General features: G+C 42.4%; 1 protein-coding gene across 5 annotated transcripts in view; it reads left to right on the top strand.

Moving 5' to 3' along the window:
* TPD52L1 (TPD52 like 1) overlaps positions 1–20,476 on the top strand; it is a 98,671-nt gene that overhangs the window by 57,480 nt on the left and 20,715 nt on the right. For all 5 annotated transcript variants that reach the window (XM_036903896.2, XM_057489288.1, XM_057489286.1 and 2 more), the window contains exon 3: positions 11,787–11,935. In XM_036903896.2, the coding sequence (XP_036759791.1) occupies positions 11,787–11,935 (149 nt within the window). The remainder of the gene's footprint in view (positions 1–11,786; positions 11,936–20,476) is intronic.

Raw genomic sequence — 20,476 nt, 5'->3', positions numbered from 1 at the left:
AGGATTGCTTTGGCTATTCGGGGTCTTTGGTGTTTCCATATGAATTTTTGAACTATTTGTTCCAGTTCATTGAAGAATGTTGCTGGTAGTTTCATAGGGATTGCATCAAATCTGTATATTGCTTTGGGCAGGATGGCCATTTTGACGATATTAATTCTTCCTAGCCACGAGCATGGGATGAGTTTCCATCTGTTAGTGTCCCCTTTAATTTCTCTTAAGAGTGACTTGTAGTTTTCAGAGTATAAGTCTTTCACTTCTTTGGTTAGGTTTATTCCTAGGTATTTTTTTTTTTTTGATGCAATTGTGAATGTAGTTGTTTTCCTGATTTCTCTTTCTGTTGGTTCATTGTTAGTATATAGGAAAGCCACAGATTTCTGTGTGTTGATTTTGTATCCTGCAACTTTGCTGTATTCCGATATCAGTTCTAGTAGTTTTGGGGTGGAGTCTTTAGGGTTTTTTATGTACAGTATCATGTCATCTGCAAATAGTGACAGTTAAACTTCTTCTTTACCAATCTGGATTCCTTGTATTTCTTTATTTTGTCTGATTGCCGTGGCTAGGACCTCCAGTACTATGTTAAATAACAGTGGAGAGAGTGGGCATCCCTGTCTAGTTCCCGATCTCAGAGGAAATGCTTTCAGCTTCTCGCTGTTCAATATAATGTTGGCTGTGGGTTTATCATAGATGGCCTTTATTATGTTGAGGTACTTGCCCTCTATTCCCATTTTGCTGAGAGTTTTTAACATGAATGGATGTTGAACTTTGTCAAATGCTTTTTCAGCATCTATGGAGATGATCATGTGGTGGATGATGTTGATGGACTTTCGAATGTTGTACCATCCTTGCATCCCTGGGATGAATCCCACTTGGTCATGGTGTATGATCCTTTTGATATATTTTTGAATTCGGTTTGCTAATATTTTGTTGAGTATTTTTGCATCTACGTTCATCAGGGATATTGGTCTGTAGTTTTCTTTTTTGGTGGGGTCTTTGCCTGGTTTTGGTATTAGGGTGATGTTAGCTTCATAGAATGAGTTTGGGAGTATCCCCTCCTCCTCTATTTTTTGGAAAACTTTAAGGAGAATGGGTATTATGTCTTCCCTGTATATCTGATAAAATTCCGAGGTAAATCTGTATTTTTGGTGGGGTCTTTGCCTGGTTTTGGTATTAGGGTGATGTTAGCTTCATAGAATGAGTTTGGGAGTATCCCCTCCTCCTCTATTTTTTGGAAAACTTTAAGGAGAATGGGTATTATGTCTTCCCTGTATATCTGATAAAATTCCGAGGTAAATCCATCTGGCCCGGGGGTTTTGTTCTTTGGTAGTTTTTTCATTACCGCTTCAATTTCATTGCTGGTAATTGGTCTGTTTAGATTTTCTGTTTCTTCCTGGGTCAATCTTGGAAGGTTATATTTTTCTAGGAAATTGTCCATTTCTCCTAGGTTTCCCAGCTTGTTAGCATATAGGTTTTCATAGTATTCTCCAATAATTCTTTGCATTTCCGTGGGGTCCGTCGTGATTTTTCCTTTCTCGTTTCTGATACTGTTGATTTGTGTTGACTCTCTTTTCTTCTTAATAAGTCTGGCTAGAGGCTTATCTATTTTGTTTATTTTGTCGAAGAACCAGCTCTTGGTTTCATTGATTTTTGCTATTGTTTTATTCTTCTCAATTTTATTTATTTCTTCTCTGATCTTTATTATGTCCCTCCTTCTGCTGACCTTAGGCCTCATCTGTTCTTCTTTTTCCAATTTCGATAATTGTGACATTAGACCATTCATTTGGGATTGCTCTTCCTTTTTTAAATATGCCAGGATTGCTATATACTTTCCTCTTAAGACTGCTTTTGCTGTGTCCCACAGAAGTTGGGGCTTAGTGTTGTTGTTGTCATTTGTTTCCATATATTGCTGGATCTCCATTTTGATTTGGTCATTGATCCATTGATTATTTAGGAGCGTGTTGTTAAGCCTCCATGTGTTTGTGAGCCTCTTTGCTTTCTTTGTATAGTTTATTTCTAGTTTTATGCCTTTGTGGTCTGAAAAGTTGGTTGGTAGGATTTCAATCTTTTGGAATTTTCTGAGGCTCTTTTTGTGGCCTAGTATGTGGTCTATTCTGGAGAATGTTCCATGTGCACTTGAGAAGAATGTATATCCCGCTGCTTTTGGATGTAGAGTTCTATAGATGTCTATTAGGTCCATCTGTTCTAGTGTGTTGTTTGGTGCCTCTGTGTCCTTACTTATTTTCTGCCCAGTGGATCTATCATTTGGGGTGAGTGGTGTGTTGAAGTCTCCTAGAATGAATGCATTGCAGTCTATATCCCCCTTTAGTTCTGTTAGTATTTGTTTCACATATGCTGGTGCTCCTGTGTTGGGTGCATATATATTTAGAATGGTTATATCCTCTTGTTTGACTGAGCCCTTTATCATTATGTAGTGTCCTTCTTTATCTCTTGTTACTTTCTTTGTTTTCAAATCTATTTTGTCTGATATTAGTACTGCAACCCCTGCTTTCTTCTCACTGTTGTTTGCTTGAAATATGTTTTTCCATCCCTTGACTTTTAGTCTGTACATGTCTTTGGGTTTGAGGTGAGTTTCTTGTAAGCAGCATATAGATGGGTCTTGCTTTTTTATCCATTCTGTTACTCTGTGTCTTTTGATTGGTGCATTCAACCCATTAACATTTAGGGTGACTATTGAAAGATATGTACTTATTGCCATTGCAGGCTTTAAATTCGTGGTTACCAAAGGTTCAAGGTTAGCCTCTTTAGTATCTTACTGCCTAACTTAGCTCGCTTATTGAGCTGTTATATACACTGTCTGGAGATTCTTTTCTTCTCTCCCTTCTTGTTCCTCCTCCTCGATTCTTCATATGTTGGGTGTTTTGTGCTGTGCTCTTTCTAGGAGTGCTCCCATCTAGAGCAGTCCCTGTAAGATGTTCTGTAGAGGTGGTTTGTGGGAAGCAAATTCCCTCAGCTTTTGTTTGTCTGGGAATTGTTTAATCCCACCGTCATATTTGAATGATAGTCGTGCTGGATACAGTATCCTTGGTTCAAGGCCCTTCTGTTTCATTGTATTAAATATATCATGCCATTCTCTTCTGGCCTGTAGGGTTTCTGTTGAGAAATCTGACGTTAGCCTGATGGGTTTCCCTTTATAGGTGACCTTTTTCTCTCTAGCTGCCTTTAACACTCTTTCCTTGTCCTTGATCTTTGCCATTTTAATTATTATGTGTCTTGGTGTTGCCCTTCTTGGATCCTTTCTGTTGGGGGTTCTGTGTATTTCCGTGGTCTGTTTGATTACTTCCTCCCCCAGTGTGGGGAAGTTTTCAGCAATTATTTCTTCTAAGATACTTTCCATCTGTTTTCCTCTCTCTTCTTCTTCTGGGACCCCTATAATACGGATATTGTTCCTTTTGGATTGGTCACACAGTTCTCTTAATATTGTTTCATTCCTGGAGATCCTTTTGTCTCTCTCTATGTCAGCTTCTATGCGTTCCTGTTCTCTGATTTCAGTTCCATCAATGGCCTCTTGCATTCTCTCCATTCTGCTTATAAACCCTTCCAGAGTTTGTTTCATTTCTGTGATCTCCTTTCTGGCATCTGTGATCTCCCTCCGGACTTCATCCCATTTCTCTTGCGTATTTCTCTGCATCTCTGTCAGCATGTTTATGATTCTTATTTTGAATTCTTTTTCAGGGAGACTGGTTAGGTCTGTCTCCTTCTCTGGTGTTGTCTCTGTGATCTTTGTCTGCCTGTAGCTTTGCCTTTTCATGGTGATAGGAATAGTCTGCAGAACTGGGACGAGTGATGGCTGGAAGGACTTCCTTTCTTGTTGGTTTGTGGCCCTCCTCTCCTGGGAGAACAGCGACCTCTAGTGGCTTGTGCTGCGCAGCTGCGTGCAGACAGGGCTTCTGCTTCCTACCCGGCTGCTATGGAGTTAATCTCCGCTGTTGCTGTGGGCGTGGCCTGGCTCAGGCAGCTACTCCAAAATGGTGGAGTCGCGTTGGAGCAGGAGCGGCTGGGAGGCTATTTATCTCTGTAAGGGGCCTCCCTGCTCCCTGCAGCCCAGGGGTTAGGGTGCCCAGAGATCCCGGATTCCCTACCTCTGGATTTAGTGACCCGCCCTGCCCCTTTAAGACTTCCAAAAAGCACCCGCCAAAACAAAACAACGACCACCAAAAAAAAAAAGAAAAAAATATTTTTAAATAAAAAAAAAAAAAAAAAAGTTTTTAATTAAAAAAAAAAAAAAAGGTGGTCGTTCGTTTTTCTTTATTCTCCAGTGCCAGCCTCAGGCCTCTGCTCACCGGTCTTTCTGCCCTGTTTCCCTAGTATTGGGGTTCCTATACCTTTAAGACTCCCAAAAAGCGCTCGCCAAAACAAAACAGCAAAAAAGCAAAAAAAAAAATGGTCACGCGCTTTTCTTATGTCCTCTGTCGCCCAGCCTCCAGTGCCTGCTCACTGTTCTTGCTGCCCTGTTTTCCTAGTATCGAGCGCCCTGCACTCTGGCCCGGATGGCTGGGGCTGGGTGTTCGGCAGCCCTGGGCTCCGTCTCCCTCCCGCTCTGCCTGCTCTTCTCCCGCCGGGAGCTGGGGGGAGGGGCGCTCGGCTCCCGCGGGGCCGGGGCTTGTATCTTACCCGCTTCGCGAGGCGCTGGGTTCTCTCAGGTGCGGATGTGGTCTGGATATTGTCCTGTGTCCTCTGGTCTTTATTCTAGGAAGGGTTGTCTTTGTTATATTTTCATAGATATATGTTGTTTTGGGAGGAGATTTCCGCTGCTCTACTCACGCCGCCATCTTCCGCCCCTCCCACTAGCTCCATTTTAAGAGCAGTTCTTGTTTTAGGCCAGCAACTTAGCTTAACAAATACTTTGAATAAATTAGAAAACAAATTTAATTTTGTAATGAAAGAGTCAGTCATAGAAGCTACTGAATTTATTACTTGTATACTCTTTTGCAGAAGAATAAAGCTGTAGGGATAGAGACGAAAGCTGTGATGTAAGTGCATTGGATCATGTGTATGTACCGCGGGCATGTGGGCCTAGAGGTCTGGAGGATGCCCGGCTCATCGTGAATACAGCTGTTCATTCAAGCCTTTTGTTTGTAGCTCCTCCAGCCCTTAAACACTTTGCTGAGGAGGGTTATGTTGTAGGAGGGAAGGGCTGGAGAAACGGAGCTGTCAAGCAGAATAAGCAGTTGGGCAAGGGGGAAGAGGCCCACATTCCTCTCCATTCTTTATTCTTAGCTCACAGGGCAGGAAGCTCCTGGTCTAGCTGGAAGCAAGGCTCTGGCCTTTTGCACAGATTGATGCAGTTTTGAACTCCACCTTACGCTTACATACTTTTGTCCACTCTGGACTTGCCAAGTTCGCATGTTGATATAGTGTGTGTTTATAATACCTCATAATATTACTAAAGACTTTTCAGGTGCTTTCACAAGACACACCCTGAACTGACTTCATTATGAAATAGAAGAGCAGCTTGTTCTTCTGGTACTCTCAGAAACCATTTCAGCTAGCACAGGGCCTCAAATCAAACAGTCTGGTTCTCTAGCTGTGTCCACCGTGGCCACTGAAGCAGAGCTGCCGAGTTTCCTTCAGATTGGCCCCACATACGAGAGGCCACGAGCCAGTCGGCCTTAACAGAGAATGTACGAGCTCCACATTTTAAGGCCCAGAGTTCTCATTAATGACCGGTTCATGTTAGTTGTGGTGTCCAGAATTTATATTCTGCAGACTGGTATGAGGAAACTGATTCTAGCTATAATTTAATTCCTTCACTGTTGTAATCCAAGCTTGAGTTTAGACACAACCTGTAACAGATTAACTTTTATAAAATGCCTCAGTTATTTCTGGGTTCTCAGGTTACTGGATCACATGTATGTACATATATCAATGTATTTTTTTGTGTGTATTCTGAATTTTCTAAATGTTCAACAGTGAGAATGCATTACTTTCATAGTTAAGGAAATCTTCATTCTAAATGGTTCACCCATGAATATAAAAAAACCAACAGTGTTTCCAGAAATTCCTGCCTCATTTGGCCGCACTAATAAAGCTTCCAGTGTGTCTCATTCCTAAGACTTTTTGAACCTGACTGTTGAAAGCAACAGCAAACTCCCTGTTACTGCTCAAGTTACAAGGATTCATGCTTTCATCCCTCAGTTGCATTACCCACCACGTTCCCTGTCTCTTATTTCTGGATTCTTCAGAGATGAATACTGGTATCTTGCCAAAGGCAGCCTCATGCCTTCAGAGGCACGTGGACACAGCTGTATTCCCCAGGCCCATGGGAAAAATAAAGGAAGTGTATCTTTGCTGTTTTCCCTCATCACATTTCTATTTCTTCTCCCTCCACCTCAGGCCACCTCTGCTTTAGGCTTATTCTTTTCTTAAATCTGCTTTCCTTGCCCCTTCTACAAATGTATGCTGATGTATGTGTGCATTCTACCCCCAAATGAAGTTCTTTCCTATCACACGTGCATTCAGATCACCTCTGATGCTAGGGTGTAATTATAACAAGGATGCACATTGTCATCTCAGCAGCCCCACGACTGGTCCTAGGCAGAGCTGAGACATCTTTTAGACAACTCAGCTTTGGTGCTTCACCTCTCTGTAGACATTCTTCCCGGGCCTCTGGTCATAAGCTGCACCTCTCTGTGTTTGAAGGAGATTCTACTGGGTCTCTTAGCCACGTGACTAGCAGGATACCTCATAGCTCAGCCTATTAGATTGCCCTGGAGTCAGGCAATCAATTGTGGCCATGATCCAAAGCAAGACTTTTGTATGCAAGGACTTCTGACTGCTTTGCTTAAAGACGGTTCTTGGGGTATGTCAGGGGTCCAGTCTCCTCTTTGATACACTCTTCTACCTAGTTTCCTCAGATCCTTCTACTGCCTTCCGGCTGTGCAGAATGCCTCCACACTGCTTTATCTTGCACTGTTTTTTTGGTTATATTCCTTGAGGATACCCTTAGACTTCAGGCACACTCGTAACTCCATGCACCCATAGTGCCAACATACTGCTCTGTGCTTACCAGTTGTTGGCAATAGGAAGACCTGTCCTTATGGTGGAAAACATAAAATAAGGCAGTATTGTCCCAAAGCCTATGTCTAGACACAGTCTGAATTTCTAAAGAGGAATCTGTTTTTAACATAGTTCAGCCTTTAGTTTATTTTTGTGGTCAAGCAATATGTGTGTTTCTAAAAGTTCCTTCAGTGTGAGGCCTGCATCACCCCTGATCTGGTGCAGTGTTTTATGTACAGCTGGTGTCTAATGAAGTTTATAATTAACTTAAATTATTTTTTAGCTTCAACAAACATTTATATTTGTAAATACCAGAAGTGGAATATGTTTTTATTTATTATCAATAATACAAAGAAATACTACTTTGTTTCAGATATTTTTCATATTAGCCTTATTACCAGCTACTCCTGACCATCTATTCTGAGGTCTGTACACATCTATTCTATGGGCATTTTTTTCTCTTCTCTCTCCCTTTTTAAATAAATATGTTCATTATTTCTGTGCTGTTAACATCCCACTCCTACTTTGATTTCACTAAGCTGCATTTTATGTTTAGTATTCCATAATGTGATTTGGCTTTTGAAAAGAATGAACTGTTGTCACTAGTACTGTAAATTTATGATCATATAACAAATACTTCCAGTATCACCTAGACAAAATGACTCGAGAGAAATAGGCATTAGTAGGAGTAGAAAAAATACCAGACAGTATTATCAGGCACGAAGAGCCTATTTTCAGGCTCCCTCCATCTCATTTTTGGGTCTTCCCTCATCCTTTGATGTATGGGTCCCCAAAAAGAACACACACAGTGCCCTCCAGGCACCTGTCTCTTGGACTTACAGAGAAGTGCCCTGGACTCTCGACCTTTCTCTCTCAGTTCCTTCTTTCAAGACCTTTATTCTCCCTGGACTGATCTAGTGAATAACTAAAGTGTTCATAGCCAATCATGTCTTATTGTAACACCCCTCTGTATTAGGGTTTCTCCAGAGAAATAGACAATAGGATATATATATATGTATATAAAAAGAGATTTATTATAAGGAATTGGCTGATGTGATTGGATTATTGGATTGTATATACACACATATATCAGTGTATTCTGAATTTTCTAAATGTTCAGCAGTAAGCATGCATTACTTTTATAATCAAGGAAAAGTAAATTTTCAATCTTCTAACATAAGTATCATATAGAAGCTAATTCATTTACTTAATTCAGATTAATTTATATTTTTTACATTTTTATTGAGGTAAATTGATATGATGTAAAATTAACTACTTTAAAGTGAACAGTTCAGTGGCATTTAGTGCACCAGTGTTGTATAACCACAGACTCTACCTAGTTCCAAAACATTTCCTTGTGCCAGAGGAAACCCTACACCTGTTAAGCAGTTGCTTCCCATTTCCCATTCTTCCCTGCAATCACCAGTCTCTGTTCTGTCTCCACTGATTTACCCATTCTGGATATTTCATATAAATTGAATCATATGATATGTGACCTTTTTCTGTGTCTGGCTTCTTTCACCTTAGACTAGTGTTTTTAGCATGTTGTATAATATCTAAATAGTTAATTTCTTTTTATGGCTGCATAATATTCTATTTTGTGTATGTACTGCAATTTGGGCTATTTTCACCTTTTGGCTGTTGTGAGTAGTGCTGGCATGCATTTGCGTATACTTGTGTATATATGTATGACGTTGAGCACCTGTTCTCAGTTCTTTGGGAATTCTATCTAGGACTGGAAATGCGGGGTCATATACTAATTCTATGTTTAACTTTGTGAAAAACTTCCAGTCTGTTTTCCACAGTGGCTGAATTATTTTACATTCTCACAGCAATGTATAAGTGTTCCAGTTTCTCTGTGTCTTCACTAATACTTCTTATGTTCTGGTTAACCCATATTTAAATAATCAAGTTTAAATATGTAATCTTGGGCATAAATATTTATCCTGCCAGGAGGTCCTCTAGGGAGTCAAGAAACCAAAGAACCAGATATTAGTTTCCAATAAAGAAGTGATTAAAATTAAAGGGGAAAGGATATATTAAATGCTTTAATTAATGATTTACCTACATCCCACCTCATTCCAAAAGGAATCTGACATGGTTTACAGAGGTACTTTCCAATATAGAGTTTCCATACTATGTGCATCAGAATATCTGGGAAGCTTGCTAAATAATGTATGTAATCTGATCCCACCAAATTTAAGACAGCAAGATCTCAGTGTATTAAAAGGGACATGTATCTGAATATGCATTTTAAATATGCCTTCTGATGACTCTTATGTTCTGAAATTGAGAACCGCTGGTGTAACTAGACCAAAAAATCTCGTCAACTGAGGGATTCTCACCATGATCATCATTTTAAGCACATGTGATTAAATGTCTTTCTTTTGTGGCAGGACTCTGCTCTACAGCAAGAGATGTGGTTGGCCATTTTCAGTCTTGCAAATTAATATAATTAAAAAAAATTTTTTTCAACTTCTGGAGTTTGATAGATATTTTGGCTTATATTTTGATCACTGATACATATACTGAAAGCTTTCAGAAGTATGAGTCAAACATTTTATTGAATTGCTGGGAATTTTATTATAGAAACTAAAAATAGACCCAACTGAAAAATGGAGTTCATGGCTCCATTATTAGAAGTCTCTTTCCCATAAATGCCTTTTAACATGTGATTCAATTTTTAAATTATTAGGTGTGGTATTAATATTTTTTTCTTTACGGTGATGTTTGGTAAATTGGTAACTTCAGTGTTTTTCTGAATCACTTTTGTGGGATCAAGAAGGATTTCACTGGAAAACTATGACTCCTTTGCATACTATCCCCCAATAACTAATGAATATCCTACTGCTTCCCCAGTTGTGAATGAGTGGGGTTCCAAAGGTAGGAGGTTGGGAATATCAAGATGTTTAAGTCTCTTTCTCCATCTCTACATTTATAATTTATTCCTGCAAGTTAAAAAGTGCCCATTATTTTTGTTACACAGTGGAAAGTACAGTAATACTTGATACATCCAAAAGACCAGACTGCCAGTAATGTCAGTCACTCAAAACATATTATTGATCCAGAAGAAAACAGAAAAGTTTTAATACAAAATAAAAGGTGGGCATGAAGCCCAAGCATCATCCATGGTAAGACAACTAAAGATACAGCCTTGACATCTTACTACACTGATGGACAGTGAATGCAATGGGGTATGGGGGGACTCGATAATATGGGTGAATGTAGTAACCACATTGTTTTTCATGTGAAACCTTCATAAGGGTGTGTATATCAATGATACCTTAATAAAACACTTTTTTAAAAAAGATATAGCCTTGAGAAATACTAGGCATCATAGTGAATGCAGGCCACATTGACACAGATGAAAAAGTGGAATATAACATGATAGCAAAAGAAAAAGCTTTCACTTTAAAATAACAGTGTGTTCTCATTGAATGGAGAGATTATTAAAAGCATTATCCCTATTGGTTGTCCCAAAGTATACTTCTTTTGCAGTAGTGAGTACATTTCCTGAAGGCTCTTGCTCATCAGAAAAGATAGGGTGCTGTTGATTAGAACATGTTTGAAGACTGTGTAATTCATTTAGAAAGATTTTAGGAAGATTTCCCTAAGCATAAAAAATATTTGATAGTATTAAAAAAATGGTTAATGTTCAAGTACTAGGACATTTTCCTGATATTAAAAACTCCCAAGAGACTGTTGTTTTCTCCTGTGGTTTTTAAAATGGTTCTGATTCAGTATTTCTGCCTGTTTTGCCTAAGTGATCATTTGTGTATCTGAAGGTTCACAACACTACTCCTGTCTCTTCACCATTGATGTAAAGTCTTCCTTGCACTAGTAAGAGGACTAATTTTTACAGAGGCACATGTCTCCCTTGGGATGCTTATCTAGCAGCAGTGTCTCCGGTGACCCAGGGAGCACATTTACAAGATGACTGACAGGGTTAGTAATGCAAGTAGGTCAAAAGTAGAGTGACACTTTGAGTGTAAATGAGACACTGCTGCTCCCTTTTTCATTTTTTTTTTTAAATAAGAAACCTAGTAAAGTGTCAGGCTTTGTATTATTTCCATGCATGTGGGGTTCTAAGGTAGTAGTAATGATTCTCTTTTGGCTTCACAAAGAAAGTCACAGGTATGTATACTTTTCAGAAAATAAAGGTGTAAATTCAAGCACTACTACCAGGGTAATATCATATAAAATACAACAATGAAAATGGGCAGTTGGGATCAAAGATTTTGTGGTGGTTCAAATTGATTTTCATGGGATATGGTGAAATCACAGTCTGTGCCTTCATCGTTGCAGCTGTGCGTGGTTGGCAAAAAGCAAACAGTATTGACTAGTGACTCTTGAAAGGAAGTTGTTTATACAATAAGACATACAGGACAAAACCAATTTTTTGTTAAAAAATTTTATCTGAACACAATTGCAGAAAAATGTTTGGGAGATAAGAAACCAAAAAATTAAGTGGTGGCTGTTTCTAGTAGATTACAGGTGATTTTTATTTTGTTTATATTTTACTATATGAAGGAAGGATGAGTGTTTTTTTACAAGGAGCGGTGATTACTTTTATAATCATTAAAAGTTAAAAAATGTTATTCCTATTTTTAAATATTGGATTGTAGTGCTACAAGATGTGTTTGCTATAGCCAAGCACAGAGCTGGGTGAACAAGAGGGGACAGAGGTTGCTTTGGAGCGCTGGTGTTTGTTTTGCTGGTGTTTGTTTCTGCAGGTCTCACATCTTTCCCACCATTTCCCATCCTATCTGTAGCTCGAAGATGAAATTACAACATTAAGACAAGTTTTATCAGCAAAAGAGAGGCATCTGGTTGAGATAAAACAAAAACTGGGCATGAACCTGATGAACGAATTAAAACAGAACTTCAGCAAAAGCTGGCATGACATGCAGACCACTACTGCGTGAGTATATTAACCAAAGTTTTATAAATCATTTAGCCTGCTGCATTTGCCTCTTTTATTTATTTATTTTCTATGAGGCCGATGTGGTCCTTGTGGCTTGGAGAAATAATTTATCTAAAAGTCAAAGAAAGAAATATGAGTACTTATAAATGTGTTGTATTATGTGGACTCTAAAATAGCTTCATGACATAAAACCTGGTTCACCAAAACCCTGTTTTCACTCAGACTACTTTTGTGGGGTTGTATAGTTTACAGTTTTTTCTCTTTATTATATCTTTTAAACATTTTGTTAATACATGTTTTTCTTTATGTTCTCTCATAAAATGGACAGGTGCTGGTTTTTCTTCAGAATACTTGGCATTCACTACTATTTTGAGTTGCTGTAAAGAATGGTTGGCAGTTTTAGTCAGACTTTTTGGCAATTAATTTAAAAAGAAAAGCTTCTATGTCTCCTGTTTTAGGGATGTGCTTTTCATTCTTGCTATTCTAGGGCATATGTAGAGTTGGGTTAATGCCACATGAGATAACAGAAAATATATATGTTGCTCTCTGCCGCTGGTTCCTGACACAGAGCTCCTTAAAACCCTTGGAGTTTCCTAAGTGATAAGAACTCTGGGAGCAATCTTTTGTTCTAATATTTGGATTTTGACCCTGGTTCTGACACAGCTCCTAAAACCCTCGAAATTGCCAAAATGATGGCAGTATCCTTTGTTCTGGTGAGGCAACTCTTGGTGGGCCCCAGGATGGGGGCTGGTCATCAGAAAGAACAAGACATAATTGGAAGCTTGGAACTTTCAGCATACCCATCACCCCACTCCCATCCTCCAGAGAAGGGAGAGAGGCTGGAAATACAGCTCGTGATGGATCGTGCCTATGTTAGGAGGCCTACATCAAAAATCCAAAAGCTGCAGGGGTTCAGGGAGCTTCTGGATTGATGAACAAACACATGCAGGTGCTGGGAGAGTGGCACCAGGAGAGAAAGCAAGTCCCCATGCCCTCCAGTGTGGTCACGCTCTATCACATAGTAGGATGTTATAGAGTCATTAACTGTATTCTCTGTGCTGTGCTACCCCCCCATGACCTTTCTATATTGTGATTATGAATGATAGTGCCCCTTAATCCCCTTCTCCCTCCCGACCCAACCATCCCAACCTACCCCCCCAACCCCTCCCCGTTGGTAACTACTAGTCTATGAGTCCGCTGCTGTTCTGTTCCTTGTTTGGCTTTGTTGTTTTACTCCACAAATAAGTGAAGTCATTGGGTACTTGTCTTTCTCTGCCTGGCTTATTTCACTGAGCATAATACCCTCTAAATCCTCCACGTTGTTGCAAATGGCAGGATTTCTTTTGTTTTTATGGCTGAATAATATTTTGTTCTATATATGTACCACCTCTTTGTTATCCATTCATCTATTAATGGACACTTAGTCTGCTTCCATATCTTGGCTATTGTAAATAGTGCTGCGATAAACATAGGGGTGCATATGTCTTTTCAGATCTCTTCGGGTAAATTCATAGGAGTGGAATTACTGGGTCAAATGGTATTTCTATTTTTAGTTTCTTGAGGAACCTGCATGTTGCTTTCCACAATGGTTGAACTAATTTACATTCCTACTAACAGTGTAGGAGGGTTCCCCTTTCTTCATATCCTTGCTAGCATTTGCTGTTTCTTGTCTTTGGATTTTGGCCATCCAAACTGGTATGAAGTGATAGATCATTGTGGTTTTAATTTGCATGTCCCTGATGATTAGCAGTGTGGAGCATCTCTTCATGTGCCTGTTGTCCACCCATATTTCTTCTTTGGAGATGTGTCTGTTCAAGTCCTGGATTAGTTTTGAAAGTACATGAAATTTAACTGTTGTGGGACTTTTCTAATGATTTAAAATATTTTACCTGCCAGGTCTTGTACCAGAGGGAGGAAGGTACCTGTATTATGATGTGATTTTTCTGCATTTTGTTCATTGGTGGGTAGGGGCTGATAGAGAAACAGAGGCTTCCTATCTCTAGCACTAACCTTAGCCTCAAATTCCACCATAGAGAAATGTTTGTGTTATGTATTTTTTTTACCCATTAGGATGGTAAAGATGGTACACTCTTAATATTAAATAGGAATCCATTTTCTCTTTGCTGGTACTTTTTTCCCAGGCATAGAGAGGCCTGGGAGTAGGAAGTTTCCAGGGACAGACAGAAGTCATTTCAGTTTTGCTGGCAGCCTGCATTGCCTCTGGGCTCCTGAGAATGAGGGTCTAAGATCTTAGTGGAGGTGCCCTCTGTGCAAGGAGTTTGATCTACAAGGAACCTGCAGTCTCCCGCTGGCTCCCTTGATTTCCGTGTAGAGGAGAATGTTCTCTTCTGCATACCAGCCTGTCAGCCATGTCTGCCTCTATGCTGGTCTACCCCAAGGGCTCATCCAGACAGGGTCAGGCACAGACCAGAGCAGGGCAGGATGGAGCCAGGCAGCCCAACAGTTTATCTCCAGAGGCTAACAACCTTCCCCAACCTGGTAACAGTTACAGAAGAAGATAAGAAACCATATATTTTGTTGATGTTTATCAATTAAAAATATATTTTGCACCATATAAGCAATCTCCTGAAAAGGTTAGCTGGATTTTAGTCACTCAATTAACTGAGCTTATCTGTCAGTTGTTTTAGCTTCTGTCTTTGCACTTCAGTGGCCTATACCAATTAATAGCTCCTGACATCAGGAGGCTGAACACCTGCCAGTTCCCTGGGTCTGGTCGCCTCAGTATTTAATCCTTGCCTGAGGGCTTCCTGTTGCACTGATCCTTCTAGTGGGTAAGAACCAGGCCGCACCTTTCTGCGTGGCCTCCCTAATCACACTGCAAGAATAGGCTAACCAAATGGAGGGCAGGCCAGTCCTGGCTTTTCTGGAGGCAAAGAAGAGCAGGGACTGCCTAGGTAGAGGGGGCAAGTCTGCCCTAGGTCTGCCAGGGTTGGGGTGGGAGGTGGGGCAGTGAGGGGAGATATTCTTAGTCATCCCAGGACTAGGAGTTAGAGCAGGCAAGGTCAAGGGAGACCTGTAGCCTTTTTGCACATGAGAGAATATGAAGTTTCTGGTTTCCCCATGTGTGAAAAACAAATTAGTTTTATAGTCAAGCAGTACACTTAGCATCAGGCTTTCTGTTGAGTGAATAGAACAGACTTATATTCCAGTGTTACGCAGTTTAAAGCCTAGTCAGGAAAACAGTGTTGTTTTTGTTTATTTTACAAGTTATTACAAATAGCCAGTTAAATTAAGTGTGAAAAGTGATACGAAGGAAAATACAGAGTTTGTGGGGATGTAAAGCAGGAGACTGAGCCTTGCCTGGGGTCTCAGGGAAGGTTTCCCAAGGTAAGAGATGTGTAAGCAGAGTTGAAGTTTAATCAAGCCAGGAGGGCGGGAGCTGCCTCCTGGGGGCACAGCCTGGGGAAGGATCTTCTCCCCGGGGAAGGAGGCATGCATTAATACTGTGGAGGTAGCAGGGAGAAGTGACAGGGGTCACGTTGCACAGGGCCTTGTGGCATTTGTTACTAGAGTTATTCTTTATCCATAGGCAATAGAAAGCCATTAAAGAGGTTGTGGCAGTTTATTTACCCAGGTCTTAGTGAGCATCTGCTATTAGGCATTTTTACCCAGGGCTAATCTAAGTCCTCAGCATCTAGGAGGGTTCAACAACATGGACAGAGTTCCTACTATGAGTGTTGAAAGAGAAAAGAGCAAGAAAAAGTAACCAAATATACAGATGAGGGTCAGGAGGTGCTATGGTGAGAGTAGCACGAGGTAATGTGCCAGAGAGTGACGTGGAGGAGAGGACAGAAGCTGCTTCCATTGGCTCCCAGTCAGGGAAATCCTGTCCTGGGAGGTTACTTTGAGCTGACACTTGGATGACCAGAAAGATCCAGTCTTATGATGACTGAGTGGGAGCTTTCATGTTGAAAAAACACATTGCTTCAAAGACCCTGAGGTAAGAACTAGTTTTGCAGGTTTCAGGAGCCCCAGAAAACTGCTGTGTCTGGAATGCAGTGAGGAAATGGGGTCAGAGCCTCAGGGACCCTCAGGCAATGCGGAGTGAAAGAAAAAGAGGGGATGCGAACTCAACAGTCCAAGCAGGTTTATTACTAAACCTGACAGGGATCCCTCTGTCCTGGCCAGCAGAACAAAGGAAAGGGGTCTCTAACAGGCCAAGGGGCTTTTTATGGCCAGGGTTTTTGGTGGGCTCTTTGAGGGGAGGGGTCAGAGGAAAGGTGGGCTTGTGGCTTGCTGACGTGTCCTCTGCAGAATGCTTGTAGCGTAGGTAAGATGACACACCTAGGTCTCTCTGGACAGTGGGTGGGCTTATTCAAAAGGTGGTACTCAGGTCTGGATTCTGTCATTCCTGGCTCTGAAAGGGTATAGGAAGACAGGTTGCTGTTCTTTTCTTGGCTATTTCCTGGTGAGAGAGGGTGATGAAGGCGGTCTTCTGATATTTTGAAGCAGAAAAGCCGTTTGGAGGTGTTCTTTATTAGTTGCCTGGGAGATGGCTGCCATTTGATCCTGTAAAAATCCTTGAAATAGGTTACTTAAGCAGGGGAGGAAAAGAAGGAGGGTGATAAAGGTGAGTGGGGCCAGGAGGGGTAGAAGATAACCGAGGGTTGTTGAAGCTGAGACTGTATGACTTAGACTGGGCTGGGGAGAGAAGGGTTACAGCCCAGTGGCTGAGAAGGTTTGAGAGGTTGTATGAGGAGTGTACCTTTAGGGGCTGGTGGAGGTCGATTTTGGGGCTTCAGAGATAAGGAGTGCAGCCTGACACTAGGACCTGTAAGCAGAGAGGCCAGCCTTTTATCACAAGGTCGAGTTGTTTGGACAAGTAGGCAACAGGCTGGAGGGAGTCCCCAGCTGATTGTGCGAGTAGCCCTAATGCTTATCCCTTTTTGCTGGTTAAGAAAAGAAATATTTGTTAGGGTTAGGTAGAGTCAAAGCAGGTGCCTTGAGGAGTGCTGGCTTAATGTCCTAGAAAAAAGCAGGAATTAAGTCTGTCTCTGGGACTCTTTCTTGGGGATTCCCATAGGAGGCCTCATAAAGGGGTTTTGCAGTGAGTGAGAAAGCAGTTAAGAAACCATGGAAAGGAATGAAGATCTTGCTTTGTGCTGGGGAAAGAGAGATGATTAATAGCTTATTTTTGGAAGGTGGGTATGCAGCTAGTAGGGCTGAGGTCAAGACCAAGGTAAGTGACTTTCTGCTGTACCAGCTGAGCATTGTGTTCTGAGACACGGTATCCCTTGTCCCCCAGGAATCTAAGGAGGGAGATAGTGTGGGATATAAAATCATTTTTTGAGGGGCTGCAGAGCAAGAGGTCGTCGTCATATACTGGAGCAGGCAGCTAGGGGTGAGTTCGAGACATAGGAGGTCCTTCTGTAGTGCTTGGCCAAAGAAGTGGAACGATATAAAGGAGGGGTTTAGGCTGGTGTTTCTATTAAGCCTTTCATTCCAACAACTGAGATAGAGGAAGGGAGCAAAGGTCCTGAGTATTCAGTAAGCGCAGAGAGGCTGGCTCCCATGTCGATCAGGAAAGGAACCTGACTTCCTGCCACCACCACTCTTAGTCCGGGATCCGCTGGTGTCGTCGTGGAAGGGGCCTTGGGATCCAGGCCCTCTCATTCGGTTGCCGAAGACAAGACCAGTGAGGACCACCAGGTCCTCTCTAGACGTGTCCGGTCACCTGGAGGGGAGAGAACTCAAGGGAGGAGCTGACTTGCCTAGAGGGCAATCAGTTTTCCAGTGACCCCCGCTGTCTGCAGTTCAGACAGAGCTTTGCAGGAGGCCTGGGATTAGGGCAAGCTCTTGCCCAGCGGCCCTGACTGCCGCAGCGGAACCTTTTGCAGGCTTGTCAGCGGGAGGTTGAACTAGGGAGGCCAGAATCTGATATTTGGCTTTAGCCTGTTTTTCTTTCTGAGTTTTTTATTCCCCATCCCAGTTGTTGAAAACTTAAGGCAAGGCCTACAAGCTCTTTCTGGGGTATTTGGGGCCCATTTTCTAATTTTTGGAGCTTTTAACGAATATCTGGGTGAGACTGGGAAATGAAGTGTAGCTGAAGGAGAATAAGGCCCTCAGGGGAGTTAGGGCTGGTGTTTGTGTATTTGATCAGGGCCTCTGAAAGGCAGTTCATAAAGAGGGCTGGGTTTTCATCTGCCCCCTGGGTAATTTCCCTGAGGCGCTCATAGTTGAATTTATCAGGGTTTTCTGAGAAGGACCCATCTTTTGTTTAATATGCTCCAGATCATTAATTGAAAAGAAGACATGTACACAAATGGGCCTTTCAGCGCATGCTACCTCACGGAGGGGTAGGTTAGGGCGAGAAGTGGTCTGGGGAGGTATTGGGTGGGAAGGAGAGTGCGAGAGCATGTTTGAGGCTGGGGTGGGGATTGGGTTAGAAGAGGCACACTTGCTGGCAGATATCAGAGAGGACGAGTGGGAGGGGTGCTGTGGGGAGCCGACAGTGGGGAGGGATTTGGACTTTGCTGGGGCTGTTGGTGGGGGAGGAGGAAGATAAGTGGAGGGTAACAGAGGACGGAAGGGCGGGTATAGGCACAATGTTGTCAGGGTAAGGGTAGGGTGTTTTTGTTCAGCAAGAACTTTAGAGGGTTTTTGTTCGGCTCTCACCTAAGCTCTTAGAGTCAGCAAAAGGTGTAGAGTATGCAAAAGGCATAAAGAGTGTTTTGGCCAGGCAAGCCTACCGGAAATCTGGGAGCCTTGTCTGGGGACAATAGGTAGGTCCCTGGGGAGACTACCAAACTAGTTAGGAACGATCATCTCCAGTTGCCTGGACTGAGGCTGGCAGCTGTGAGAAAAAAAAGAAGAGAAAAAAAACAAACCCTGTTGTGCTGAGAAAGAGGTTTTGGCCCTAGGCTGTGTTTCTCCTGCAGGCTGCCGCTAGGTCTGAGAGGTGGGCTCTCAGTGGGAGGTTAGAGTTAAGTGGCGAACAAAGGAAGATTGCTCAGGGAGGGTGAAGGCTTGAATTTAGGGAACCTCTGACCATTTGTCAGTCCTCTGGAGGAAGTTACTAAGATCTCGGAGAATTTGGAAATAGAAATTGCCCTGAGCTGGCCAGAGTGACCCATTGTTATTGAGGCCACATGGAAATAAAGTAAAAGACCAGTTTTTTTTTGTTTGTTTAATGTCTCCTTTTAATCCCAACTGGGAAAGATTACCTAGGAGATTGCTGAGGGGGTGTCTCCCGATGTTTTTGAGGGAGAATTGCCTTTTGTGGGAAGTTGAGAAAGGGTGGCTGGGCTTTGGGAATGAGGCTGGCAGGACCTCCCCCTGCGATTGGTTTCCCAACCGAAGGCTCCCGGAACTGGATTTCCCTGCACACCAAAAGGAAGCGTCCCCCCAGTCAGAGTGCAGGGGTCCCCTAATGGGGTTCTCAACTGGAGAACAGAAAAGGGGTCTCTCGGCGCCAAGAGAAAGCCAATGAGAGGGCAAAATCTTACCCTCCTGGGAATTGCAGCCGGTGGTGGATGTGTAGATTGAGGCCTGGCAAGATGGTCCCTGGACTGGAGTTCACGAGGGGGTGTTGGATGAGGGAGGGAAGGGAAATGGGGTGAGACACAAGAGACTCTCAGAATCCAGGCATTAGCCCAGGACGAGCTGTCGCTGCCCACTGTTTCCTAGGCTGCAAAAGAGCCCCTGCTCTCGGCTCCTGCTCTTGGGTTTTGGCACCAAATGAAAGAAAAAAGAGGGGATAGATAAAAGAAAAAGAGGGGATGTGAACTCAACAATCCAAGCAGGTTTATTGCTAAACCTGAGAGGGACCCCTCTGTCCTGGCCAGCAAAACAAAGGAGAAAGAGTCTCTAACAGATCAAGTGGCTTTTTATGGCTTGGTTTTTCAGTGGGCTGTTTGGGGGGAGGGGTCGGGGAAAGGTGAGCTTGTGGCTTGCTGACGTGTCCTCTGGAGAAGGCTTGTAGTGTAGGTAAGATGACACCTAGGTCTCTGTGTGATGGTGGGTGGGCTTATTCGAAAGTTGGTACTCAGGTCCAGATTCTATCAGGAAGGACCGGGGATTTTATTCCAAGGGCTTTGTATGCCATTTGAGGAATTGACCTGCTGTGATTCACTCTGGGTACTTTGTGTGATACAGATTGTGGAGAAGAGACAGGGGTGGAAACTGGAAAATCATTTATGAGACCATCACAGTAGTCCAGGTGGGTGATAATAGGGAGAGTCATGGACAGAGGGGACAGGATTTGGAGGTCAAACCAATGGGACCCCCTGGTGCTTTGGAGGTGGGGGATGGGGGAAATGGAGAGAATGTGACTCGTCTTTCACTTGGGCTGCTGAGTGAATACTGGCACTGTTTATGGGAATGTGGGTATAGCACTGTGTTTAAGCCAGGTTAAGCTGTGATCTCCAAGTGCTTTGGTTGAAATCTAGGATTCCCTGCATCCATGAAATGAGATCCTATCAGTACCTATCTCCTAGGTAGTGAGGATTCAATAAGTTAATATTCATAAAGCATGCAGAACAGCATCTGACACTTTGTATGCCTGTTTGGTGTCCTAGG

Source organism: Manis pentadactyla, chromosome 12, assembly GCF_030020395.1.
Source record: "Manis pentadactyla isolate mManPen7 chromosome 12, mManPen7.hap1, whole genome shotgun sequence".
Classification (NCBI taxonomy): domain Eukaryota; kingdom Metazoa; phylum Chordata; class Mammalia; order Pholidota; family Manidae; genus Manis; species Manis pentadactyla.
Note: the sequence above shows the minus strand (reverse complement) of the source record. Positions and strands in the feature narration are given on the sequence as shown.